Below are 27888 nucleotides of genomic sequence, written 5' to 3'. Positions count from 1 at the left end.
AGCTTAGAGCTTATTGAATACCCTGGAATAGCCTGTACGTCATAGCCTGTATTCTCTTGCTCAGGACGACAGGTGGGCCTTTGAATATCTTACACACGCACACATGTACATATATGCACATATGTATGTATGAATATATATATATATATTTTTGAGGCAAGCTCTCACCACATAGCCCAGGTTAGCTTAGAGCTCATTTTACACCCTAGGATAGCCGGTAACTCATAATTCTCTTGCTTGGCTCCCAGACCGCTGGGATTGTAACTGTATACAACCATGTTCTGCTTTTATTTCTTTTTAATTACAGAAGTGCCACTGAGAACATTCTTATATGTTCATATTTACACATTCTAGTATTTCTCTAGGAGAGCCTCAGAGGTGGGACTGTGGGACCATCTTGAACCGCTCGCTAGCTAAATGTCAGCGTGCAGGCTTTTTAAACATGGTTCACAGATTCCATACCGCGCCCTTCAGGATGTGCCAGGCCCTTCTGCTGCGGCCTTCTTGCTTCAGAAGAGATGGAAAGTCAGATATGGCCCCTTGAGGAAGAGTCCCACAATTAATAATTTATTATTATTATCTGAAATAGGACTTACTTTATGGCTTTAAGGAAAGAACAGTGTAAACCGTAGTGGACATAGAGACCCAAGTACATTTTCTTTTAACAAACTAAATGCTGAGCAGATCTGTCAGTTTACCTATGATGTCTAAAAGATGGCCTCCCCTTTGTTTTTGGAGTATAAAGATTGGCAGTTATGTGCAAACCTGTATCAGAACGTAAGTAACCTTGAACCAAATTCCTCATTGGTACACTATAAAAATATCTGCAAGAAATTTGGTAATATTACATCATAAATCTTCCCTTCACAATACAGGTAGCTTGTAGAAGAAGCTTGAGGGAGCCAGGTGTGGGGCATGGTCTGGGGACACCCCAGGGCCTAAGTAAGGCTCCTCCAAGTAAAGTGATCTTAGAGGACTATGGTCATAGAGAGACTGACAGAGCTACTCCCCCCGCTCCAATGAGGACAAGAACCATTGTTTCATCTGGTTTATTTTTATTTGTTTCTATTCTGTGCAGGGGAAGTAAAGAAAAGCTCCCACTGCAGTGCAGGCCTCTGTCATTAGCATGGTCCCTCCTGGAGTTCCTTCTGGTTCTGCCTGACACTAGAAGTCCAGGGTGTGTTTCCTGGACCTCTAAGTGGGCCCTGTGGCTCTCTGCATCCCGGGGGACAGCAAAACAGATAGTTGTGTTTGCTCTCTCCCTGAACAGGTGACACTATTTGCCTACTCGGACCTGCTGCTGTTCACTAAGGAGGAGGAACCAGGCCGCTGCGACGTCCTGAGAAACCCCCTCTACCTCCAGAGTGTGAAGCTACAGGAGGGTAAGAAGGACCTGGGCACCCTAGCATGCTGTTGGGGGCCTGCCCGGGGCTGTCAGACGTTGCACACAATGCTGGCAGGCCACCTTCTGCTCTACCCGATCTCTGCAGGAGGTTTCTATCCTAGGGAGCTTCCAAGCAGAAAGGAAGAGAGAGCTTTGGACTCCTAGACCTTGTGTTCAAGCCCTTCAGTTCTGGTGTGGCCTTGGGAAGTTATTTCACTTCTCTGAGCCCATTTCCTCTCTGTAAAGTAGGGTAATAATAGCGCTTCAGAAGGTTGTGGGGTTAAGTTAGGTCATAAAGTGCCTCATTCCAAACAGGTTCCCAGTAGAGGCTTCTTGACAACTATCTGTGGACAACTCCTCCTTTTTAGCTAGCCGAGTAGGCCAGAGCCTTGGGAAGCTGGAGCACGCTGACCGCTGACCGGGGCTGGTGAGCAGAGCATCAGCAACGAGCTGGGAACTTCTAGCCCCAAACTTTCCATAGGGCCCTGGCCCACTGGGGACCAGAGAACGGAAAGCCAGCTGGGAATATCTGTCCTGCAGCAGGCTCTGGCGCCTGAGGTCTTAGCCGAAAGGGGCTCGGTTTCCTCTCCCAGATTATGCAAACAACAACAGACCTGTTTGAGCTCAGGGCAGCAGGGGCAGGGGGAGGAAAATATTAGCTGTGAAAGAATTCTGTTTTGGCGGGTTTTGCTTCAGGAGAACTTCCTGACTGCTTGCGAAGCCATCCTGTGTGCTTGGTGCCCTGGCCACTCTGCCTCCTCAGGAACTGGCCTTCCCATGGGAAGTCCTTCTCAGTGCTCGCCCTCTAGCTCTGTCCTCCTAGGACTAGGGTGTCTACTGACAGAAGAGCAAGGGAGACAACCAAGGAGAGAGCAAGACAGGGCAGCTAGAAGAGCAGGCCTCTCACCTTCTTGGTTCTTGGCTCTGGTATTCCAGATGGCTCCTCTTTGCCCTCCAGTGACTCTGCCCTGGGCTTCCTGGTTCCCACCTTGCCCTGTGGTCACACGGATGCTTAGAATAGTCAGCCTGGCTTCCCTGCCACGCCCCCAGCTCTGATCAGAGACTTGGTTAAAATGAGTGTGCACCGAGTAGAGGGGTACTCAGTACCATGCCCTATGTGCACCAGGACCTGAGCCCTGACTGCTGGGAAATTGAAGGTCCTGGGCCACAAGCCAAGACCCCCACTAGCTCAGCTTCCTGCTAAATGGAAGGAGGGAAAAGAACTGGAGAGAGGGACTGATCCAGCTGGGTGGGTCTAGGGTTGGAGGGTAGAGAGAGCAGTGGCCGCAGGACTGGGGGCCCAGACTTGACTTATCACTGTAACGATATGCTTGTAAGCACGGTGGACCCTTTTCTTTTCCCACTCATAGTTTCTCTGTGAGATAAGGATTCAGTTAGTTCTTTGAGTTCCCTCTTCTCTGATAACCCCAGAGGGAACCCTCAGGGATCCTGGGAGAGTGGTCATGGCCAGCATTCATATTACCCTGTTTCCAGATTGGAATATAGAGGGTGGGGGCTGTCTAGGTTGCCCCTTCTGGAACTCCCAGAGCCTGGATTTGAAGTTTGAGGGGTTTGGACACCCTCTTCCTCTACTAGGTAGTGATGCTCAGGTTGGGTGGTACAAGCTAGGAGGTGCAGAGGAACTCCTAAGAGACTGAGCTGCATGTAGATGTGGCTTCCTGGGGCAGATAGCGTCTGCCTGTAGATAACGAGACAGCCACATGAGAGCTAAGGGTGGGTGGCCCGGGCTGCACTGCACAGGCAAGGTGATCATGGACATGAGAGCCTACGGGGTTAGTTGGCAAGAACGATGTGAACCTGTACTGGATTTCCTTGGTAAACCACAGCCTTTAGTGGGTTTGACAGTGGCCTCTGGGGATCCTGGAGCGGCAGAGATAGAAGGAAGTGACTGGTTGACAGGAGCACTCCAAGCACATGGTTCAGGACTTAGACTTTTTTCCAGGCACCATGAAGCCTTTGTACTGTCCTCCCCCCACCTCCACCCCAATTTCCCTGAGATAGGTTCCATGTTCTACCAAACTCCTGTGCCCCTTCTGCAGCAGCCAGAGTTAGCTGTGGGATTCAATGTTTGAGGCTGAGTTGTTTCCTGGCCTCTCCCATATGCCCACTACTGCAGCAAGGGAGGCCATTAAGAGATGCATTTGGGGGTTAGCTGGAGTGTCTGGTGGTAGAAGGGTCTCTAATTAACCCTGGCATGGGACTCCTAGATTTCTTCTTGCTCTCAAGTCAGTATGTATGCAGAGTTCAATTTAGGGGGCCATAAAGGTATTAAAAGAAGGCGGCATTCATCCTGGACAGGCTGGGGCTGGCACGTGCTGTTCCCTGGCATGGCAGAATCCACCCTTTCCCTGAGACTCCCTTGTGACTTGTTTGCTAGGGTCAACTTCTCTAGTCGCCCATATTCCTAGGACTATGTAGGGAGCATGGCATGTATCAGATGATCAGTGGATGCTTGTTTTTGTAGACAATGAATAGCTAAAAGGTGGCCAGAGTGTGGTCTTAGCTTGGGAGCCGTTGTGTCTCCTCCCCCAGAGCTCCAGACTGGTGGTCACTCCTATGGTGCCTGCTCCTGCCAGCTTCTCCCAGTGTTCACTGGGACTGAATGGCAATGTGATGGGAACAGGCAGAGAGCTGGTGCTAACAATTGGGACATCTCCGGTCAGCGGGGACCCATTGTGGTCTCTTCCTGTCACGGCTGTCTGCTGCTTCTGCTACTCTTTGTGTCTGCCTCCCAGGCGGCCAGCATCACGCCCACAGCGTGTCTTTCTGGCCTTGCCTGTTCTTAGGCATGACCTGGAAATGTCTATCTGACTCATGGGCTCTCCAGGCACATTGGGGAGCCAGGATCCCAGCTTGGAAACTCAGCTGCTTTTGGCCCCAGCTGCTAAAATGCTTTGCTTGACATTTTCTAAGCTGTTGTCCATGTCTGCCTCAGTGCTGGCCACAGCAGTGAGAGCTGTGGAAGAGGCCTCTCCACTTGGAAGCTCCTAGCCTGATGGAATCACAGAGAGCCTGTGGCAGGGCAGAAGTATGTATGATATAGGATCAGAACCCTGGCTTTGCGGGTAGCTTTCTTCCCAAGTTCAATCTCAGCCCTGCCTCTTACTGTTCGTGCACTTTGTTGTCCCTCCCCTGCCCTGTCTTTGTATGCGGAGAACAGAGACACGAGCTCTTTTGGCCTGCCCCCAGTAGTAGACAAGGGTTGATGAATCTCAAAGCAGCAGTAAGATGCCCTCTGGGTAAATGATAGATGGGCAGACATGGGCCAAGAAGCCTTTTCCGGGCTCCACCCAGCCCATGATTAGGGAGCCTCCTGCATGGTTTGTGCATTGCATGGTGAGATGTAAAGCCCTCTCTGGATGAGATCCAAAATGGCAGAGGCAGTTAGCATGGTTCAAGGCAAATCCACGTGTTGTACCTTGGTGTCCCTCTCTTCCAGCAGGGCAGAGCTTCTCTCTGCAGTCTTCTCCAGAGCTCCAGGCAGTCCTCCCTGCCCTCCTCAGCTCCAGGCAGTCCTCCCTGCCCTCCTCAGCTCCAGGCAGTCCTCCCTGCCTCCCTCAGCTCCAGGCAGTCCTCCCTGCCCTCCTCAGCTCCAGGCAGTCCTCCCTGCCCTCCTCAGCTCCAGGCAGTCCTCCCTGCCCTCCTCAGCTCCAGGCAGTCCTCCCTGCCCTCCTCAGCTCCAGGCAGTCCTCCCTGCCCTCCTCAGCTCCAGGCAGTCCTCCCTGCCCTCCTCAGCTCCAGGCAGTCCTCCCTGCCCTCCTCAGCTCCAGGCAGTCCTCCCTGCCCTCCTCAGCTCCAGGCAGTCCTCCCTGCCCTCCTCAGTTCCAGGCAGTCCTCCCTGCCCTCCTCAGCTCCAGGCAGTCCTCCCTGCCCTCCTCAGCTCCCCCATGTTGTCATTCTTCTATGAGGCTCTGAATCATGCTAAGCACGGCTCCCCTTCCATCGGGCTGTCACACTGCTGCCAACACAAGGCTGTGATGGGGAACAGATGCCAGGGAGAGTTTGTAGCAATCCAGCAAGGTTGGAGGGGGCAGGCCTGGTGTCAAAGCACAGAGAGCTTGTCATTCGTCAATGGCTTCCTGACAGAAGGACTGTCTGAGAGTGCGTTTCCCCAATCTCAGCTCCCATCTCCCCAAGTCTCTCATCTCTCAGTCCCGCTCTGTACTTTTAGAGCCTCCGCTCCCCTTACTGCTTGCTCCCCAAACCCAGTTTTTTTTTTTTTATTACTTTCTTAGGTGAGTTGCAGTGGCTCCCCCTTAGACTAAGGTCTGCTAGGAAACACATCAGTGTGTTTTCTTTAAAAAATAATTTATTTTTACTTTATGTGTCTTGGTATTTTACGTGTATTGGTATGTCTGTGCGAGGGTGTTGGATCCTCAGGAACTGGAGTTATAGACTGTTGCAATCTGCCGTGTGGGTGTTGGGAATTGAACCCAGGTCCTCTGGAAGAGCGGCCAGTACTCTGAACTGCTGAGCCACGTCTCTAGCCCCTCCATATGTTTTCTTAGCAAAATAAACTCCCCCCCTTGTCTCCATCTCAGCCACACAAGGAATCCACAGAGACATCGGGATCCATTTTCTTAAACACTGATATCTGAGGTAGGGCTCTCTCCCTCTTCAATCCATTGCCAGGTGGGGAACAGACTTAGTCCAAGTCCAGAGTGGACTCCCATTTATTAGGGAACATTGTGTTCCGGCTCTGCCTGGTGGCTCCTGCCCTTTGGGAAGTGTCCACTCTCTTGCTCGAGGAGACCTGGCTTCCCCTGGTTAGGCCTCTACTCCCTATGTATTTAGAGCTTGGCTTGATGTGTAGTCCGTGGTGTTACCTTGTAGGTAAAACCTTCTCTTTGTGACAGACCCTGTTTGGTTTGATAGTTCCTTGGCCTTAAGTATGCATTGAAGGGAGTCCTACTGGGGCTTGGTGTTTAAGAAGCATGCTGTGTAGAGGTGGAGTGTGGGCTGTAGAGAGGGCTACAGTTCCTCTTTACTGCCTGGTCGAGTGATTTCATCCCTGAGTCCTGTGTTCTCACATGAGCCACGAGCCATGGATGCTGGGAGCCCTGCCTCCCTGCTTGTTGTCAAGAATAAATACAGAAGCAGGTACTCTTCCACAGAGCTACCACAGAGCTACCTGAGCCTTTGAGCTGACTGGCGGAGGCACCTGGGGCAGCAGTTGGCTCAAATCACCTTGGTACTCCCAGATTCCTGACGCTTGCTGTTACACGTGTTGATTAGTTACCTTCCCCAAAAGTGACACCCTGCTGGGTAAGACCAACAGCTGAAAGTGCAGGGAATTTCCAATCCTCCCAGGCCTGTGTCCAGATGAGTGCTTCATGGAGAGTGTGATGGCCAAGTCCTGAGGAGAGGCTGAAGTGAGCAGGGCAGGTGTCCTGGTGAGGTGCTGGTGCTTTTCTGTATCTCCATCTCCATGCCTTTGGCCATGCTGGACCCACCTCCCAGAGCTGTCTTCCTTCCCATTTGGAGTTCTCTCTCAGTAAAACTCTTCCCAAGAAGGGAAGGGAAGAGCCCACTGTTCCTCCCTGTTTGTTTCCAGTTGTAACTGGTTCAGTTTGCACTCCTGAATCCAGGTGAGACCCTCAGAGAGTGTCGCCACATTGAAAAGCTGTCTCCCAGTATGCATGGAGATAGGGTTGAAGATGCTGTCCCTCCTTGACCCGCATGAGGAGCAAGGCCCACTTGAATCAAATGACTTCATGTTGAATTTCAAAGTGGCAAAGACAGTAGATTGGGTAGAAGATTTAGATTTTAGTAGAAGGGTGCTGCCTCTGTGCCCAAAACAAGGATTCTGGGGCAGAGGGGGCTTTCTGGGATGCACACAGCTCTCCAAATCTGGCCATCAGAGGGTCTCCTTTCTGGGGGTGTGGTGCCAGCATTCCCTGGGTCAGGCCTACCTGCAGGCAAAAGAAAAACCGCAGGACTGGCGAGTCAGTGAGTTGTGCTGTACAGTGTTCTGCTCCCACACCTGCCCTCTCCTCCCTCTTGTTCCGGGAGGCACCACATAGAGCCTCCTGGGTAAGAGAGCTGCTGTGCCCAGCGAGGCTTTGACTTCGTTGCCAATCCTAACTCGAACCTTCTTTTCTGTTCTTATCAAAGGTTCTTCAGAAGACTTGAAATTCTGTGTGCTGTACCTGGCAGAGGTGAGTCCCTCTCTCTGAACCAGAGGAGAATAAGGTGTGACCCGGTACTGGAGGAAACCACACTGGAGGTTGGCCTCCATATAATCTTGCAGTGACCCAAGGCAAAATCAGGGCCGTTTCTTGCTCTGTAGAACACAGCTGACCCTGGTCTTACGTCTGTGGGAGAGGACAGCTAAACAGATGGTTTTCGGGGTGGCCCCTGAGGTACCCTGTTTGGCACCTCCGCACCCTTAAGTGTCCTGAGGGCGTGGCCCAACAGCTGCACAGCACCCTGTTTATTTATTTAGTAGCCCTCCTTCTGGAGGTTGTCCAGCTCCCACGCCTGCCTCTTTAATCCTCTTTTTCCAGGAAGTACCACCCACTACCCCTCCTGCTAAGGCTTGTCAGTGCTTCAAAGGCCCAGACAATGCAGGCTGAAGCGAGCACCATGCATCTGTGCTTGGCTCAGGGTGATGCTTACAAGAGTGACTGATACTCTTGGTGATCTCTGACTAGGCCTAGAGAGCTGTACCTTTCAGGAGCAAAACCAAGCACACAGCTTTTTGCTAGATGTGGTTTGGTAGGTAAACACGGGCTTTAACCAGAGAGGTCCTGGGTGATGGAGAATTTGAGAGCCCAGAGTCATCCAAACTCTTTCCAGCTCCCAGTGTGGTTTTCTATCCCCAGCCTTGTTCAGCTGACATGTGGCATCTCTCCAAGCCTGCCCTTTGCTGTCCTGTGTCTTGCCAGCTGTCCTGGGAGCCTGTCTATATGGATGGGGAATGACCTAAAGGGCTGGCTGAGAGGAATATGCCTCTGAGAAGGAATTTGTGTCCTTTGGGATTGAAAAGCATTCCTTCAGTTCCAGCTAAGATAAGAGGTATACATCTTTGAACAGATACCAGGAACCAGAAAGTTTGCTGAGAACCTCACTTTAGGGGGGATATGCTGAGAGTTTGCCAAGAGGCAGTAGAAGATGTCATAGTAGAACTGGGGACTCAGTAAAGTAGACCTGTAGGCCGTGACAGTGGAGGTCCTCCCCCGTGTCACCCACAACCTAGCCTGGACACAGGGGTGGCTGGTAAACTCCCTTCAGCACTGGGGGGGTGTTTGGTTCTACAAAGCCAAGTGAGTGAAGCATAGCAGGGAATTGTGGGGACAGGGTTGGGCCCCCTCTGGTTTCCCACATGCTCCATCAACTTCCAAACCGGATCTCCAGGCTCTCTAACAGCAAGACAGCTTCCTGCCAGGTTGGTGTTTTGTCTTCCTGGAGAAAAGCCCTTCTGCCCATTGCACCTAAGACCTTCTTTCTAGTCCTCTAAAGATTGGCAAAGGGCTATTGATCCGAGGTCTTGAATTTCCGGAAAACACCCGGTGATCCGACCCAGAGAGAACAGGAGAGTGCAGCTGGGAGCCTCTCATCTTAATGGGCTGCTACTAATGAAGGGTAAGCACGTGGTGCCAGGAAGTCCACGCTGCTTGCTTGTTCATAGCCCTGAGCATTCTTGACAGGGTGACACAAGTGGTGTTGGGTCCCATGGAGATCCCCAACCAAATCTTAGAATCTCTACTGAATAGTTTATTTTTTTCATTGCCTGATAGGCAAGTGGCAGCCCAAGAAGAAACCTGGGGAGGATTTGAGGTTTGGAGAGGGTTCCCCCACCTCTGCATTCAGAAAGCCACAACTGCTCTGGGTGGGTGGGTAGGGGCCACAGCAGGTCGGTTCTGGGTAGGATCACTCTAAGCAGTCTTGTTTGTTTTTCGAGACAGGATTTCTCTGTGTAGCCTGGCTGTCCTAGAACTCGCTCTGTGGACCAGGCTTGTTTCTGCAGAGTCCTGGGATTCAAGGTGTGACCCACTGCAATTCCTGGCCTGCTCTGAGCAGTCTTAATCCCAAGGACAGGTGTCCCTCAGTCCTTGCAAATCTGGGACAGATGCAGTCCACAGCTGGCTTCAGAGCATGGGGCACATTGTTTGGAAGCTCTCTCTCTCTCTCTCTCTCTCTCTCTCTCTCTCTCTCTCTCTCTCTCTTTCATAATGTGGGGCTGACTGGTAATGAGGAGGACATAGACTTGCATCTTGGCTCTGCCATTCCTTGAGGGAGCAGGGGCAGGTGACATACTCCTGACACAGGCAGTAGGGTCTTACTTGAAGAGTTGGAGTGAGCTTCAGTAAAACAATGCACCTAAAACGCTTAGCCCTGAGCCCAGCTCTGAGCATGCTCAGTGAGTGGCAGCTAACTGGTCATTAGATTAGAGCAGGGAGAAGGGCTTGTCACATTCATTTACCCTCCGGTAGGAGTTTCACTCATCTTTTAAAAGGACCGCCCAGGTGACTATCTCACTTCCCGAGTAACATGGCTACATGGTTATACAGACCCGACAAGATCACAGGTTCTGGCCTCAGTCAGCGTCTCCTCAGTGATCTCATAGGAAGAAATGGTGGTAGCAATTTGTGCCTCCCTGCCTTCTCAGTTCATCGGGAGAGAACGAGATGGAACACGCTTGTCATGGCAAGTGAACAGGCTTCCGTTACTGCTGAAGCTGTTTGGGGTTTTATGAAGATAAAATTAATCCAGGAGCAAGGAAGTTAGGTTTTAAAGAGGCCAAGAGGAGCTCCGCGTCTGGTTGGATTTGAGGTCACAGTCAAGTACCAGCTCCCTCCCCTAGTGCCGTGGGCTCAGGTTTATGCAACCAAGAAGCCTGTGCATGGTCAAGCACCCCACAGCCAGAAGGCAGTGCCTTTGAGCGGACAGCATGAAGGTCCTTTTAGGATGGCTTACATACAGCCTTGACCTGCTGTTGATGCCATTGAGCAGGTCAGAGTTGGAAACGACTAAGTGGGTCATTTGGAGCGCACACAGAACTATGACAGACGGTTCACATGTGGGGCCAGCTGGGCAGGCAATGAGGACTCACAGTTTGGACAGATTTGGGCAGGTAGGGATTTAGCCTCTCTCCAGGGAGCTGGCGCTCTCTCTCGCTCTCTCTCTCTCTCTCTCTCTCTCTCTCTCTCTCTCTCTCTCTCTCTCTCTCGGGTAAGCCAGTCTTGGAAACTCAGGCTCCTCCTAAAAATGTTTGTCCATCTAAGACAGCGCCCATCCGGGGTTAGGTCCCGGGTGCTGAGGGAGTCTTCTAGGTTCTCAAGCCTTGTGGCAGGTTTTAGTTTCAAGCTGTCAGATGCAGTCTTGCCTTCTGCTGCTGAAACTGACAGGTCACCATCCCTGATCCTGGACCACCACTCTCCAAAGGAGATTCCATGGAAGGCTCTGGGCTCAGTTGCTGACTGCTGTATGACTTCTGTGTAATAGTACAGATGGCCTGGTGGCAGCCTCAGGTGAGAGCCTCAGCTCTTCTTGGGAGGTAGTTTTTGAGAGGATCAGGAAAATAGAATGACCACAGCCACTCCCTTGTAAGGCCGTTGGAAGGAACCAAGGGATGGCTGGTAAAAAGCTTGGTGCTGTGGAGGTCAATTCAGGATTAGGGGGTAGGGAAGCTGGCTGTTTGGAGAAGCTTCCTTGTGCCTTTGTAGGGAGAGCATTGCCATGTTGGAGCAGTAAACAGCTGTACAAAGAGGTGCTAGTGACCATCACCCCTAGAAAGCTCTCTGACCTACAAACAGTTCCTTTTAATGGCATGACACGCCCATGGCCTCCAGGCTTCGAGACACAGCAGTCCTGCCAGCAAAGGGGTGTAGAAGCCTCACAGGAGATGGTGTCTCCCAGAGCTCTCCCAGAGCTCGGAGATGAAATCACAGCAGGTAGCCCCTCCTTGGTTCAGTGTTTTTCCCTGATTCATTGGCTTCAGACTCAGAGAAGTCCTTGGCCACTCTGAACGTTGGTTTTCCCCTTTCCTAAAGGGGAATAACCATCCACACCCCAACTAGGCATGGTAGTACATGTTTATCGCTCAGAGGTAGCAGGAGGATCGTGTGTTCCTGGGCAGCCTGGACTGCACAGTGAGCAAGAGATCCTGTCTCAAAAAAGAAAAAAAATTCAAGGGCTGGGGGGCTGGAGAGATGGCTCAGCAGTTAAGAGCACTGGGTGCTCATCCAAGGGTCATAAGTTCAATTCCCAGCAACCACACAGTGGCTGACAACCATCTGTAATGGGATCCGATGCTCTCTTCTGGTGTATCAGTGATACTCATATACTCATATACATAAAACAAATAAATTTTTTTTTAAATAAAATCAAGAGCTGGGAATAGAGCCCTTGCCTATCATGCACGCAAACTTGGGTTTGATCCCCATCACCACAATAAGGAGAATTGAGAATCCATGCCTTCTTTGCTTCTTTGTGAGGTTGCCTAGGTCAGAATGAGCTCACAGATGACAGAATAGATTAAAAGTTGATCAATTCAGTGGAGGATATTCAGAAGCCCACATAGTGAGGTAAGAGCAGGGCTGGAGGCTCAGGCTGGGCTGTGTTTATAAAGCAATGACATTTCCAAGCTGGAAAGGACCTTCTCAGTCTACCCCACCCACAGGGGAACATAGACTACAGGAAGCAGAGGGCACACTGCTCACTGGGATTACCCCTGGGGAATCTCGAGGCTCTGTTTGCCCAGCAGCTGTTAGGAGTGGAGGGACCTGCCTTTAAGTGAAAGCGTGGGCTTGCTGCAGCTCATCCTCTCAGCCGCCTCTCCCTCATGCTTTTAGGAAGAAAGCTTCTCGAATGTTTTGCTGCATGAGAGGAGAGCAAGCACTCTGGGGACATAGCATGGGAGGTGTCCCGCCCTGAAGGGCTGCATCTCTGAGGTTTGGATGCTGAGAAATAATGGTACTACTGTGTGTTGAGGCCCATGGCAGTCCTTATTGCTTTATAGCTCCAGGGTGGAGGCCGTGACACTATTTTATAGAAAGCTTCTGGCTTTCTAGAGGTTGGCAGCTAGGAAGTGGCAAAGCTGGCATTCAAACCAGGTCTGCAAAACGGAGAGACTGGGCCAATACACAGTCTTCCTGCCCCAGCTCACGCTCTTAGCTCTTTAGCTGAGTATCATCACCAGCGGGGTGAAGAAAAACTTGTCCTCTTCTGGTCCCAGTACCTGGTGGAGATTGGGGAGGGGGAGAGCTGCGGTCTTGGGCTTGCCCCATCCTGCTGGCCGCATGAATGTTCTGACCGCTTCAGGGCTGACTGTCTGGTGCAGTAGCAAAGCTGCCTTGAGCCTGTTGTCATCATGTAAGATTTTCCAGGCAGCCAGAGCTCACCAAGCCTCCCCACCGTGTCAGGCCCAGATGAAGAGGGCCTTCTACGTGTTTGCCATCAGCGAGATTCAAATGGCGGCCAGACTGATATTGCAGAGTAGCTAATGAGAGACCCAGCTCAGGTGCTGGGTAGTGTTAGGGCTGTAGGGGGGCCCATACTACACCTTGGCCAGGGACCCCAGTTCTGCCCCTATGTCCATCCAGCTCAGCTAACCTTGGCCTGTACTGAAGAGGGTGCTGTGAGAGATGGGGGTTCCATGGTCTGGAGGGAGAGTCCTGTATCCACGGGGAACGCCAGCTCAACGGCTTGGTCCTTTGCCTTCCTCACGTGATCCCCAGCAGTTGCCTTGTGCTGCCTGCTCCAAGGGTGACCTCACCCTCTGTCCTGTAGCTCTCCACAGACTTCCACTGTGTAGAGAGCCACTGCTTCCCTTCACCCAAACGGTGGCCCCATGGCTCCCTGATGGCTCCACCTCCCCGCTCCTCTGACTGCCTCGAGGTCACCAGGGACTGGTGTGCATTTGTTGTTCTTAGCTGATGCGTCCACCCCTACTGCAGCCTCGCCCTCTGGAGCCTAGGGGATGGGCTTGGGCCCTTGGAGCCCCTTGGGTCAGGAAGCAGCCCTGACCACCCATTTCTTTCTCTATTATCCCTGACGTCAGAAGGCAGAGTGCTTATTCACTTTGGAGGCTCACTCGCAGGAGCAGAAGAAGAGAGTGTGCTGGTGCCTGTCGGAGAACATCGCCAAGCAGCAACAGCTGGCTGCAACGCCTACGGAGAGGAAGGTAAGGACTCCGCCCGCGGTTGCAGCCCTGGCTTCCACCTTTCCCCCTCTGCTAGCCTAGCCTAGCCTTGGATCTGAGCTGGGAGCCATCCTGAGCTTAGTCCCTGGACCTGGGCAGTGGGCTTGGCAAAACGTCTGTGTTTGAATGTCCCTTCTCAGGGTTTCCTATGGGTCTGGGAATGGGTTTGGCCTTGCTTGCGGGGGAAGCCGCAGCCAAATTGAGCATGGCCCATCAATTTTCAGCTCCCCTCTTTGGTTTGCCCATGGCAAGGTTTAACTGCCCCCTCCACTGTTGGATAGGCTGTATCCAGCGGCAACACTGCTGTTAACACTAGCCCAAAGCAGACATGATCGAGGGGAGGTTTGTGGTAGGACTCGGTAGTTTGACGCTTGCCGGAGCCAGGTGGAACAGACTTTGGACTGTAGAGGCCTGGGGCTGGCCATCTGGAATATCAGGGAGATTGAAGATGGCAAGCGAAGGTTGAACTGGGACCAGTGCATCTCTGTACCAGGGGAGTGGATGAGATGGGAGCCAGACAACAGCTTCTCCTTTGATACTCAGATGCCTGCCACAAGGCCCCAGCACTGTTGTTTGCCTGTTGTGAGCCATTCAGGTGTCTTTTCTTACTATAAACGCTGGCCATTTGGTATTTGGGGTGGAGGCTGCAAAAGCCGCCTGGGTGGTAGCTCTACCAGCTCTCGGGGAAGAGGAAATGAGAGAGGCTTGGACTCGCCAACTTGTGGGCCTTGTTGGTATTTGATGTGTTCGGGCTACTGAGCCATGTGCCCCTGGCTTGCGGAGGGGGCAGTAAGCACACGGAAGTGGTACTGACAGCCCCTTGCAGAAATGGACAGCCGTTCTCCAGCCAACTGGCCAGCGAGTGAGGGTCAGAGAACGACACCAGCCTAGGCTTTGAAAGGTGTCTTGTTTTAAGGGAAGAGACTGAGTCACACACTGCTGCTGATGGCCATTGTACCTGTGGTGTGTCCCCCTTATGGCCACATGCTTTGATGGCTCTAATAGTAGTTCCTTAAGGGTCACTGTGAGCAGGGCTGGGGGAAGAAAAGGGGGTTACTGTGAGCATTAAGTGGGGAGCATCTACAGTTCATGGTATAGCACCAAGTATGTAGCAGGCGCTCATTCAACAAACACTAAGTTGAAATACACTGTTCCCCCAGCATTATTCAGGTGGCACTGGCTGGTCCCCATTGTCACAGTCGGCTACCTGACCCCTATGGATCTGTGCTGGCTGCAGTCAGAATTCGGGCCACTTTCCATTCAGTGGGACAGCCCTTAGGACACACACACACACACACACACACACACACACACACACACACACACACACAGCTAGCACCCATGTTACTATTCCATAAGCTTTGTTCCCCTCCTCTGGGGGTAAGAGTGCTTTGGGCTTTGACTCCAGGATCTTCTGGCTCTGGAGAGCATTGGCCCCTCAACCCCTACCTTGGAGACTCGCTAGCACAGGCTCACCTAAGGGCATGCTGTATTTCAGAGAGGTCTGGGCCCTGCACAGCAATGGGCTTAGTTGATTGACCCTCAGAAGGTTCCAGTCCCTGACTCACCCTAATACATGGACATCCCAGGTGGGCAACGGTCTGGATACCTTGTCACACCAGTGCCGTGAGCGTGCTATTAGAGGAGCGGCCATAGCGGGGGCACGGACAGGTAGAGGAGAGTCTGGTTGCTAAAGTAGCTTTGGAGGTGTTTCTGTGGCTGAGACCTGCCCAGACTTACACATCTCCACTCTCCTGGGGAAGCACTTACTGAGCCACTGTGACTTTTGTGAGGCAGCTCCCTCCAGGTGTGTGTGTGTGTGTGTGTGTGTGTGTGTGTGTGTGTGTGTGTGTGTGTGTGTGTGTATACGTTGCTTCTCAACCCTACCCAGCCACACCTCCACCATACCCACTTAAGGAATTTTAACAATGAATTTCATGAGTCACTTACAGAATGCTTCTTGAAAGAAGTTCTGGTAAATCTGATCCTGTCCAGCCCTCTAGCAGTCCAGACATGCTTTGAAAACTTTAATGACTGGGCCCACTCAGTATTCAGCCTCAGGGTGACTGCGAATGTCCTTTCTGAGGGACGGCTTCCGCCAAGCCTGTCCATGAAAGATACTGTCCTCCAGGGGAGAAGCAGGAAAGCCAAGTGGGTCTGGGAAGCCGATTCTTACTTCTAGGCATGACGGTTCGCTGGATTGGTGCTGGGGTGCCATGCCATTCCTCTCCCGTGTTCTCTCTCTGAATACTCTGCCTGCGGTGGAACTGACACAATGTTTAGTTAGGCAACTTCCCTATTCCAAAACCTCTCCAGAGACAGAAAGGCTTACAGAGCAACAGTCAGACACCTGCTCCTGCTTCCTACCACAGCCCCTGCTCCCCGCCATCGTGGTGCCGACCCATTACAGTTTGACCTCAGAAGGGCCGGCGATGCTTCTCAGGGGACCCAGGGATGGAAAAGGTGTGTGTAGAGAGCAGCAGTCAGGTGTGTGTGGCACTACCCACAGTACAACCTATGGCAACCACTCCCAACTGTCACCTGCCTGGTCCCTTCTGCTCTGTGATCCTAAGAGCCCAGGGACCGGGGCTGGCCACCTCTCTTAGAAAAATACACTCTGGAGAGTTCTGCCCAACTTTCAGTGACATATGTGGGAAGGGAGGAGCAGGTCGGTGGCTTTTGGTAACATAGAGATGCTAACAGTGGTATGTGTGAGCATGTGTGTGTGTCCGTTGTTTATCCGTGGGTGTCTGTGCGCAGGTCAGGGGTCACATTAGGTGTCTTCTTCAGTTGCTTTTCGCCTTAGTTTTTCGAGCTAGGGTTTCTCACTGGAACTGGAGATCTGATTACACCAGGCTGGCTCACCAGCACTCCAAGGACCTGCCTGTTCTGGCCTGCCTACCAGTGGGATCACAGGAACGTGACACCGTACTTGGCGTTTTACATGGCTGCTGGGTTCCCAAACTCAGACAGCCATGCGTGTGAAGCAAGCACATTGTCTACCAAGCCATTTCTCCAGCCTCCGCCTTCACCCTTTTGAGATGGGGTTGCATGTAGCCCAGGCTGGCCTCAAACTCCATATGTAGCGGAGGATGACCTTGAACTTTGGATCCCTCCTGCCCCAACCTCTCAAGTCCTAGGATTACAGATGCCAACCCCTATACTCAGTTTATCCAGGTCTGGGAATTGAACCCAGGGCTTTGTGCGTGCCAAGGAAGTGTTCTATCAGCCAAATTCGCCCTCAGCGCTCAGTAGGTTCTCTTCTGTGGGAACAGATGATCTGCCTCCTGTCCCATCCCAGCTTCTCTCTCCCGCTCAGCACCCAGACTTCCCCTTTAGAACTCTGCCTTTTCTTTATTCATTATATGTCCCTGCGGGGCACCCTCCTCTCTTCTGCCTTTGATAATGTGGACCAGGCTCCCTGCACCATACACCCAGCTTTACTGTGATGCTGCTTCTCATTAGATTTGCTCAGAGCTGGTCCCTGCTGTGGCCAGTGAGGCTCAAAGCTGCCAGGGACTGGCCAAGCTATATGGTTTTGATTATTTGATCAGGTACACATGATGGATATGTCCTCCATGTCTGATGCTGCTTTAGATTCTTTGGGGTTACAGAGATGAATGACACCCCATCCTGGTCCTTATAGACTCCTAACTGGATGATGAGGGCACTGGGATGGTGATCAAATAATGGAGGTCATACCTGCGGCCGTTGTCCATGGGAGCCCTGACTATCCATTCAGGGTTAGCAGTGAATCTCCCACTGACTGGCCACTCAGGCAGGTGCTTCTGGGCTGGGCTCCAGAACCTTCTGAGCAGAGTAGTCTTGTTTCAGCCCTCGGGGCCCTGAGGGCCCAACCCCGTTCTCAGATGGATCCTGGGCTCCATGGGCTTTATGGAGGAATTCATCATGGTCTCTCCTTTGTGATCGCAGGCTGGTGATGGGGACAGAGATGGCAACAGGTAGTTGGAGGTGACTGCACAGACATGTGACATTGGGAGAACTGGGGGTGTGCAGGGCACTGTGGCATGCAGGAGGTCCCCAGTGAACAACCTGCTGTGACTCTCCTTGTTGTCTTTTAGCATGACCGTGCAGAACAATTTATTGGTATCCTTGTTTACTGAGGTTGACGCTGGTACCCAAGCGCATCTAACGACTGTTTCCGGATATTCCAGTAGCCACCTGCCAGATTTCAGGGCCCTGGAAGGGAAACCGAGGCCTCTTTGGTTTTCTGCTGGTGGTACGACTTCCAGATGTGACTTCCAGGTGTGACACTGTCTTTGGGACAGCTAGAGATGGGTTGCAGAGATGGCAGGGACTATTTGAGTGTCTTAGAAAGAAACACGGTCAGGTTGTGGACTCAGGCAGTTCTGATCAGAGTGGACAGCGAGCTAATTCCAGTTCTGTCTGGTTCCACAGAAACTTCACCCTTACGGCTCTCTCCAGCAGGAGATGGGGCCAGTCACCTCCATCAATGCCACCCAGGATAGAAGCTTTACCTCATCAGGACAGACTCTGATTGGCTGAGCAAGCCCAAGGGCGGGACTATGCTTCTGGCAACTTTGGGGCTTCCCCTATCACACAGTAACCTCATCTCAACTGGACCCAAAACAGAAGACCAAGATGGTGGGCCTAGGGTCATCTGGAGGGAGTGGTCCCGTGGGTGTGTGTGCACCTGGCAACAGGAGGAACAGTGGTATGAGAGACCCTGTGGGTTTGTGCAGACTGGTACCAGGAAGTCCTGGATGGAGACGACGCCAAAGCAAGCTCCCTTCAGGAGGCTAAATGGCACCTGGGCACCTTCCTGGGCACAGCAGGAAAGAGGGAGAGGGCACTCAAATGGAAGACAATGCCTGTGACTCATTCCTGCCGGAAGATATCTCCCCTTCCCACTCCTATTTCAAATGGACTCATTTACATCCTCAGTCAGCGGGTGCTGGGGGACATCTCCTTTGTGCTAGTGTGTATGCTAGAGGATGCTGTGCTCCCACCAGGATCCCAGCCCTCCCCGTCCCGGCAGGGAGACAGCACTAAATAAATCCACACTGAAACATGACCACACACTGCAGGCGTCTGTACAGAAACACCACAGGGCATTATGTCCAGTTGCTATGTGTGGGGTGGGAAGGGGAACAGCTCGAGGTGAGGTCTATGAGCTGGAAAGGAGCTAGCCAGCCAAGGACTTTGGAGAGAGCATTCCAGGCAGTGGAAAAAGCACAGGAAGAGACGAGAAGGAGGGGGCATGGTGTGCTGAGGAACAGCGGGAGGCCGGTGTAGCAGCAACTTTGTGAGGAGGAGAATGGAGCCAGGTCATGCTCTTCAGGACATAGACCGTGATGGCTTTGTGGATTCCTACCTACAGTAGGGGCCGTGGAAGAAAGGCTTGAGGAAGGGTGTCACAGAGCCCTCCAGTGCATGTCTACAAGATCAGACTGCAGTTAGGAGGGGCCCAAGTGGCTGTGAGACTGGTTAGGGCCCCCCCTCAGGCCTCTCGGGTGAGGGATGATGGTAACTTGTTCTAGAGGGTGCTGGGATGGTAGGTCTTGGAAAGGTAATCTCTGGGATAAAGAGTGACTGCTCACCCTTGCCTGCCCTCGTGCTCCACTGGGTCTTGCTCTCTAGGGGCTGTGAGGTTTGAGGTCCCCCTCCTAGAGACTCCTCTGCCCAGGCCAGAGCTTGAGCCAGTGTTGAGCCTTGGGGATGTCCACGAGCACTGGAACAGTAAAGCTTAATTTTCTCAAGATGGGAAAGGAAGGTTCATGTTTCCCCTGCTCCCAGGCTCCATAGAGATCGCCTGTATTTGCTCTACCTTTCATGCCTAGGGAAGGAAGCCGGGGCCTTGCACTCTAAGAACTCCCACTTTTTTGCTTTCTGTAGGGCTTCTAAGGGCCAGGGGCCAGTGGCCAGGGCCAGATGCAGCTCAGCAATCTTCACTGAGACAAGGTGAAAGGTGCCCACGCCCAGGGATGAGAGCTGGGCCCACTCCCATCCACCCAGCTGGGGCTCTGGGCAAGGTAGCTCACCCTTTTCTAACTGTAGAGATCCAGCAGGACAGAATCTCAAGGCTGTGGATCAGAGGGACAAGGGCCATATGCTAGAGAGGTACCGAGGGCTCAGAGACAGAAAGCTACAGTGATAGCTAAGGCCGAAGAAGGCCCCAGCCTTCGTCATGAGGACCTTAAGGAAGATGCTGTGCTCTTTGGGGTTTGCTAACTGCTAGAGCCACCTGAACCCCTAAAGAGTGGCCCAGGAGAGAGTTTGTCCCTTACTTTCCGTTTCTCTTCCTTCCGACATTGGAAACGTGTGCCATGCTGAGTTATCGGTCTCACAGGGAGTGGCGTGAATCCGCAGGGATCAGGCTAATGCCCAGCCCAGCGAGCAGAGATTGACGCCGTTCAAGGGATGTGTAGCACCACACCGCCGGCCAATGATCAGCCCGCAGGGTGATTCCGAGCGGCCGGGTCTGTGCAGACAGCAAACTACGCTTTGATTTCGTTTGATTCTCTCACCTAACGACTGTAAGTTCATGAAGCACAGGAGAACCACCTGTGTGGGGAATCAGCCGTCTTGTCTCACCCGGGTCCGGCGACCAACCTCTGTCTGACAGATGGGTACAGAAGACGTAAGAGCTCTTGACTCAGAAAAATGGAGAATCTGAACGTAACACCCATCCCTGGGGATGGGCCGTTCTCCTCCTGATAAGCTCCTCCTGAGTAGAATAGATTCTCTCATCAAGCTCCCAGGCCTGCTGGCTGATGGGGAAGAAAACAGGTGCTCCTGGCAGGTCCTGGGCTAGCTTGCTCGGTGACTGTGGTGTGTCACAGCACTATAGCCATCTTGCTTCATCAATCAATGGGACAATTCATTTGGTGTCATGGGCCCGAGAAGATGAAATATGACCTGGTGGCCTCCACTCTTCAGTCTATCCCAGCCGTTCAAGAGGAAGAACAGCTCTCAACGTTGCCTCAGAGAGTCATAATCACGGGAAACATGGCCGGGCTCCTCCCTGACACGTAAATCATGCTAAGAGGCACACAATGACTTCTTTCCTGATGGGCTGATGGTCTTGGGTGGTGTCTCTGGCCCAGGAGCTGGGAGGATGGGAGCACAACCACTTTATTGTTGAGAGGCCATCTGTGAGATCTGAATACAAAGTGCCCCTTCTAGTCTCCTACGTGTTCTTGGATCCCATTTCTGGGTCTCTGGGCTCTGAGTCCTTTGAACCCCATTTCTCATATAAGCCGTCATGCCTGAGTCTTTCGGCCCTTTGGGAGCTGGAATTACAGACCTTCTGAGAATGGTGATACTTATTTGTACACGTATTTTTATTATTATTAATTTTAATTTCCCCTCTGACTTCGGTCATCGGAACCCTTACTAATCACAAGGCAACACTAAGGCACCAAGAAGGTTCTCCAGAGTGCAGGCACGAGCAGTTTTGCCACGTGGACGCATGTGTTCATCGAGAACCCCCACAGTGGGCCTGCACCTTGTGAGAGGGCCGGTGGTGGGGTCCCAAGCTCTGTCTCCCCTAAACAGACTCATTTTACTAACAAAACAACGAAAGCCTCTGAGGAATTAGGTGACTTAACCTGTGCAGCACAGCTGGTGAGAGGCCCAGTCCATTGTCCTGTGTGGATGCAAAGGTGTTTTGAGGGACAGAACTAAGAAAGGCCGTCCATGAGATTCCAGGAGAGGCACGAGGCAGTTATGGGTATCTCAGACATCTTGGTCCATTCCACTGAGGAAGAGTGTGCTTTGGGGACCGATTTAAGTGAGACATATTATTTGCCACTTGGTGGAGCATTCGTTTCCCTAAGTGGTGGCCCAGGTTGAAACAAATAAACAAACAAACAACAAACATTTCCACGGGATTTGACAAAGGTCTGATGTGAAAGGCAGAGCTGCGCTCCTGAGACAAGCTCTCTGGTGCCCCGGAGATTACATACTTCCTTTCAGCAGGACATTGGCCATTGTGGGGGACCCTGGCAGTAAAGGAACGGTGCCAGAGGCAGGGAAAAGTAGCTTAGGCTCTGCTCAGGCCTGCACAGCTGAGCATGGGTGCAGAAGATGAGACTTTTACCCAAACCCCAAGGAAAGGGCTCGCCAGGATCTGAGCCCGGGTTTTGCTAATCTGCTGATTTTAGACCACGGATCTCTAAGTAACTGGGAACCAAAGGGATCAGATTTCAGCCCCCCTCCCCCACTCGCGCTCAGAGGAGCATTCTTTTCTCCAGCCCCACAGCCTTTCAGACTGCCTCCAGATCTCCCGCCCTCCCTCCCTCCCTCCCTCCCTCAACTGCGGCCTGGCTGAAGGCTGAAGCCTGACCTTCTGAGGCAGCCATCTTTCTTTTCTTTTAACTCTTTAGGAACAGAGAACAACCTGCCTTTTGCTCTGTCTTACCTTTTGTTGCTCCAAGCTAGTCTCTGAAGAGGCTGCCATCTCCCCACTCCCCCCAGCCTTTGAATGCTAGATGGCCAGCCACTCCTATGTGAGCCAGGCGTGGCACCTTCGCTTTCCCTTTTGATCCTCAGTAGAGTCTGATGTGGTGTGCTATCCCCTTAAGAACAGACTCCCTCTCTACCTAGTTTGTAGAAGGAGGTACTGGGGTCTTTGAAAAGTTAAACTTGACTGAGATCACACAGCTAATGTCTGCGCACAGGGTACAATTCTTTGGGTCAACTGTTTCCTTGCATCCACAGACCATTCATTCCAGCCCAGAAGGACGGACAGGGCTGGGTCGGCACAGTCTTGTTGAAAGGCTATCCCGTGGTTACAGCTTGACTCCAGGCTCTCCTGGCTCCATGGGTGGGGGTGTTCCTCCCAAAAGTTCTTGTGACTTTCCGAGGGCAGGCTGTTCCTGGACACCATTGTCCACTTTCAATGTCCCCCAGACGGCTGCAGTCCCTAGGGAGGTCATGGCTTAGCACCTCTTGGGCACACCCCCATTGTGCTTGCCAGAGCATGTGCTCATGCGAGTTTTACCTCACCCGCAAGCCTGCAAGCTCCTTAGGAGGCCATATCTTATTTCCCGTTCTGTTCTGTTGTTGACTGGCTCTTAGGAGATAGATACTCTGTAGCAGTCAGAGGACCGAATTCAGCTGATGGGTGGGACCCTCCTTCTAGTCTATAATGGAGATGAAGAAACAGTTCAAAAAGGAAAGGAGCAAACTGGTGTTAGCGCCCTGGGACCAGAGCTGAGGTTTTGGTTCAGAGGTTTTACTCTTGCTCCATAGCTTGGCAAATACCAGCAGGCCAACACCTCAACTTAATCTCTGATGCAATCTGGCCAGCGTTAAACCCTATGCAGGCATCCTCCTGCAGGCATCCTCGGAGGGAAGAAAACCTGATCATAACTTCTTGGTTCTCTAAGTCCCAGGGCCCCCCCTTTCAACAAACCCCCTGCCTCAGAGAAAACCAGAGTATTCAGAAGCTTTGGTCTTGAATAGTGACTTATCTAGTGCTTACTTGAACAAATCACTTCACTTTTTTTTTTTTTTCTCTTGGAGCTGGGGACCGAACCCAGGGCCTTGTGCTTGCTAGGCAAGCGCTCTACCACTGAGCTAAATCCCCAACCCCTTCACTTTTCTGATCATCCATTTCCTTATTTTAAAAAAAGAAGAAGACGCTGAATACAGGTAGTCTCCAGTTTCCGGGGTCCACCAAGTGCACATTTCTGGGAAATGACCATAATGATTGGCATTATTGGTATACAGTAGTTATACTCTCCAACAAGTGGGAACCAACTCAGGTTCCTTACCATAGCCATTCTTCCTGGAATACCCATGCCCACACTCCTGACACTGGAATTACCAAAGGAAGGCTGGGCAGGAGTCAGCACCTGGGGACTCTGGGGACAGGTTTAAGGAAAGAAGGCAGATGTTTTAGATTTCACAGATGAGTCCTATTGGCTCCTAGCAGAAAGGATCCTAATTACAGTCACCTATGTGAGAAACCCTTTCCTACTTCCTCCCCATCCCAAGGTTCCTCTTCCAGGCTGCCCTGGGAAGAGGCTCAGTTGTTTTCCTCTCCAGCCCTCTGCCCTTCACTGTGCTCAGCGTGCCCTGGACTGTTGCTTGACCTCATGCATGTTTGCGCACCCGTGTATCTTCAGCCAGCCCTCTTGCCCACAGAGCCTCAGGCTTGCTTTCTGTGATTGCCGTTGGCAGTGGACCTGACCCCTTTCAGTTTCCAGTGTGTTCTGCAGACCCTTTCAGGGGCTGCCAGTGACTCACCTTTGCTGTTGACATCTGTCACTCACTGCTCAGACAAGGCAACTAAAGATACTTCCTATTGAGGGTTCTTTCATACATTAGGGCTTCCCTTCTTGGGGTTGGTGCCATTATTGCAAGAAAACAGTATTCTCGTGGTCTTCCTGGCTGGGGCATTAAGGGTGTAAGTGGGATTTTGGTCAAACTGTAGAATACCTGAATGTGGAACCGAAAGCCCTCTTTGTCCTCCAGGGAGAGCACAGCTTAGCAAGCTGATTCATAGAGAACAAGACCAGGATAGATGCTAGAACTTGGCCAGCGCTACGTAGTTGGTGGCTTGAAGGTCTACAGAGGGGGGTGGATGGTCTTAGAACACAGAACTCTTTTCTCTCAGCAATTGCACAATCATTAGGAAGGCCCTGAACCTGAGCCATATTGGAGATAGTGCCCTGTTGGTAATGGGCTGATGGTGCAGGGGGATTATCTAGTCAGCAGTCTACACATTCCAGGCACGTTCTGGGTGGAGGGGAATGAATGGGCTGCTGTGTTTTACCTGGAGCTGGGCCTCGTGTTGAGCATGGCGGGGGTGTGGGGGTGTGGGGGTGCTGGTAGAGACACTCTGCTTCCTGTGGACTGTTCTAAAAATAGCAGTGGGAACATTGCTGAGGGGAAGAGGAGGGGGCTCCTTGGGAGCTGGGTGGGGGCGTCTCACCCCTTCCTCTTCCTGTCAGGCCTCCTGTGAGGAAGTCCCACAGATTCATAGAATTGAGATCTGGGCAGGTCCGGGAGCCCTCTGTCCTCACCTCTCTCCTTGCCCAGGCTCTAGCTAAGAAAGGAGTGTCCTGCAGTCACTAAGTCTGGGGATTCTTTTCCTTCCTGCTCTTACAGAAGGCCCCTTCATGTCTCATGAGGCTTCCTTTTCTTCCTTGGGTGCACGAGACCTGGGAACTCCTAGGACCGGATGTGGTCTGCCTTAGTGAGAGCTGCACGTCAGGTGAGGAGCCTCTAGCTGGTGTGTCCTGCTTCCTGACATCAGCCCTCCGGTCTTTAACACCAAACCTTCCCTTTTCTGGTGTTCCTTCCCTGCTGACTTGTCCTCTGTTCACTTCCTGTGCTGTCCACAGAGAGCCAGCCTGAAGAAGGGAAGGTCTTATGGCTCTGGCACTTTCTCTGCCCTTCCCAGGGACAGGCAGGGCTGCTGAGGGTCCTGTAGGGCTGTAAAATGTGGCAGGATGCTATGCAGCCAGCATCCAGTGTGCTCTGTGATGGCAGAAGCCCAGGTGTGCAGGCCTTCTCTCACAAGGCTTACCGAGAAGTAGGCTCCCAGCCAGGCAGTGGTTGCCCTCACTTTAATCCCAGCACTCAGGAGGCAGAGGCAGGTAGACCTCTGTGAGTTCAAGGCCAGCCAGGTTAAGCAATGAGTCCCTGTTTTTAAAAAACAAAAAACAAAAAAACAAAAACAAAAAAAACAAAAACCAACCAACCAAACAAACAAACCCCCCCCTAAAACCAAAACCAAAAACCAACCAAAACAAAAGCAAAACAAAGCCTGCTGAGAATTAGGTTCCCAGTGAGGAAAGCAACTGTGGAGAAAATGAGTGGTGACCCATGACAGACTCTCCATGTCTACCACAGGGGCATAGCAAAGCTGTTATTATAATTTTAGTGCAGTTGATTTTGCTGCTGTTCTGAAGAATTATAATTCCTGTAATTGGCGCTGTGGAGAAAACATTAAATACAGATGAACCAGGAAAAGGCAGGGTTCACCATTTGCAGGGCCCACTGTTAACTGTTATTAACATTTTGGGGTATATACAGTCAGAAATGGGTTTCCCACATATATGCCTTGTTTGCAAGTTAGGGTTACTTCCTTGTGTAGGTTTTTGGGGTTTTTTTCCTTATTCTTCTCTCATATATTTCATTCACTGCTCTAGTTTCTTTTCTCTGCCCTCCCCCAGTCCTCCCACCTCCCTTCCCCCACTGGAAGCATCCCCTTCACCTCCCCCTCAGAAAAGAGCAGGCCTCCCAGGGACGTCAACCAAATATGGCATAACAAGCTACAGCAAGACCAGGCACACATTCTCACACCAAGGCTGGACAAGGCCACCCAGTAGGAGGAATAGGGTCCCAAAGGCAGACAGAGTCAAAGACAGCCCCTGCTCCTACTGTTAGGCTGGGTGAAGTTTTTAAATCCGCCTTTTCCCATTTAACAGTGGAGTGTATCCATGCTTCCCACTAACAAATGATATTATTCTACACCACCACATTTAGGGTATTTCATTTTATAGGGGAAACCTGCATATCTGGGTCCTCCCTGAAAGTAAGGTGCTCCATTCATCTTAAGTCTGTAGAAAACCCTGAGATTTCCTTAGAAATGCATTGTGGAAGCCCCCAGCATCCGGTTCACGCTTAGTATACTGTCTGACTCTCAATAAATATTTATTGACAAAGATTTTGTTGGAATTCATTTGGGGCAGCAGGTTTTCTGGGTCAAAGTGTGGGCGCCCGTAAAGAGGGTTCTTGCTCCTGTAGCTGAGTCTTCAGGATGGCTGTGCCCACTTCTAATGCCACCTTAGTTGGGACTCTCCTCCTCTTTGCCCTCAGTCTCTGTCTCTCTGTCTCTCTGTCTCTCTGTCTCTCTCTGTCTCTCTGTCTCTCTCTCTCTCTCTCTCTCTCTCTCTCTCTCTCTCTCTCTCTCTCTCTCTCTCATGCTAGGGATCTGCACTCAGGGCTTGCCTTGTGCACACCCCAGTGTGAGATTTCCCATTTTCAATTCTGTAACTCCTACTTCCCAGAAGAGAATTACTACTTCCCTGCAGCCTCAGTGGCACTGTGTATTGTTACATTAAAAACATTGTTTTAGATTTATTCTATTTTACGTGTGTGTGCCTCTGTGTGTGTGTGTGTGTGTGTGTGTGTGTGTGTATGTGTGTGCGTGCGTGTTGCTTGCATGTGTGAACATGTACCCGCACGTATGTCTCATGCAAGAGGTCAGGAGAGTGTGTTGGATCTTCTAGAACGAGAGTCACAGATGGTTATGAACTGCCGAGAGGGCGCTAGGAAACAAAGCCAAGTCTTCTGTGATAGCAACAAGCGTTCTTAACTTCTGAGTCGTTTCTCCAGCCCCTGTTATATTCCATTAAAAAAAAAAAAAGGACCGCTTTGATTACTGGAGTTCCTGGACATGTATTTACATGCCCTTTGGTTACTTAATCACCTCTTAGGGCAGTAGTCTCTTCAAGCCTTTTGTCCATTTTCTTTTCCGATGTGCTGTTTATAGTTGGATCATTTATTCACGGAGCACTTTATATAATAGGGATATTCGTACACTAGCCTTTTCTTTGAAGTTGTGCACCTTGACTTCAGTTCACCAACATTTTGCCTCACTGATTTCATTTACGTATCTGTGTGTCAGGCACCATACCAGACCTGAAGTAGTTTGTTCTCCCTTCCTCCAGCCCATCCTCAGCCTTTCGGCTGGCCCACCATTCCCTTTGATTTCCTCTGCAGCCCTGGGATGCTGTTGAAACTATTGACAGCCATTCTCACTACTTTGAAAGCACTAGTTCTATTGAATTTTAAGTCGCCTTTAACCCTTGGTTATGTCACCAATCAGGAAATCTCTAAGCACATGTGACTTCCTTGCTGGCCTCTTTCTGAAGGTACTCCATCTTATCCTTGTCCTCTGGGCTTCCGGTCCCTGTGCAGAGAACTTTCTTGAAGCATTTTCCCTGCAGAGTCAGTGGATGCTCCACTTTCTCGGTTCTCAGAGGGCTAGAAATGTTGGCCCTATGCTGGAGTCAGAGTGGGCTTGAGTGACTCTAGGTCAACAGTCCTTTCTTCTAAGAACCCCAAGCACACTCCTTGGTTTCGTGGTCTTTACTGTTGTGGAAAGGGCACTGTTGACTTGACTCTCTCAAATCCCCTCATGAAAACAACCAATTTCTCTTTCCAATCTTTGGAATTTGGAGTGTCCCCAGAATCCAGGCACTTGTTCTCCCTGGCTACAGTCCTCCACATTGACTCCCTAAGCCATTTCAGCCTAGACACCCAGCTTTTCCATTAAATGTCTTTGGAATTGTGTTGTGTTCAATTTCTACTTCCTGAAATCTATACTGCAAGTAAT

At 51.5% G+C, this 27888-nt stretch overlaps 1 protein-coding gene across 4 annotated transcripts in view; it reads left to right on the top strand.

Moving 5' to 3' along the window:
- Rgs3 (regulator of G protein signaling 3) overlaps positions 1-27888 on the top strand; it is a 122801-nt gene that overhangs the window by 58732 nt on the left and 36181 nt on the right. For 2 of the 4 annotated variants that reach the window (XM_032903161.1, XM_032903188.1), the window contains 4 exons: positions 1271-1382; positions 7520-7563; positions 13410-13532; positions 17970-20856. In XM_032903161.1, the coding sequence (XP_032759052.1) occupies positions 1271-1382; positions 7520-7563; positions 13410-13532; positions 17970-18077 (387 nt within the window). In that variant the 3' untranslated portion in view covers positions 18078-20856. Of the gene's footprint in view, positions 1-1270; positions 1383-7519; positions 7564-13409; positions 13533-17969; positions 20857-27888 lie in introns of those variants that run through there. The other 2 variants (XM_032903143.1, XM_032903152.1) reach the window with 1 other exon arrangement.

Source organism: Rattus rattus, chromosome 1 (genome assembly GCF_011064425.1).
Source record: "Rattus rattus isolate New Zealand chromosome 1, Rrattus_CSIRO_v1, whole genome shotgun sequence".
Classification (NCBI taxonomy): Eukaryota; Metazoa; Chordata; class Mammalia; order Rodentia; family Muridae; genus Rattus; species Rattus rattus.
This window is presented reverse-complemented; position numbering and strand designations above follow the sequence as displayed.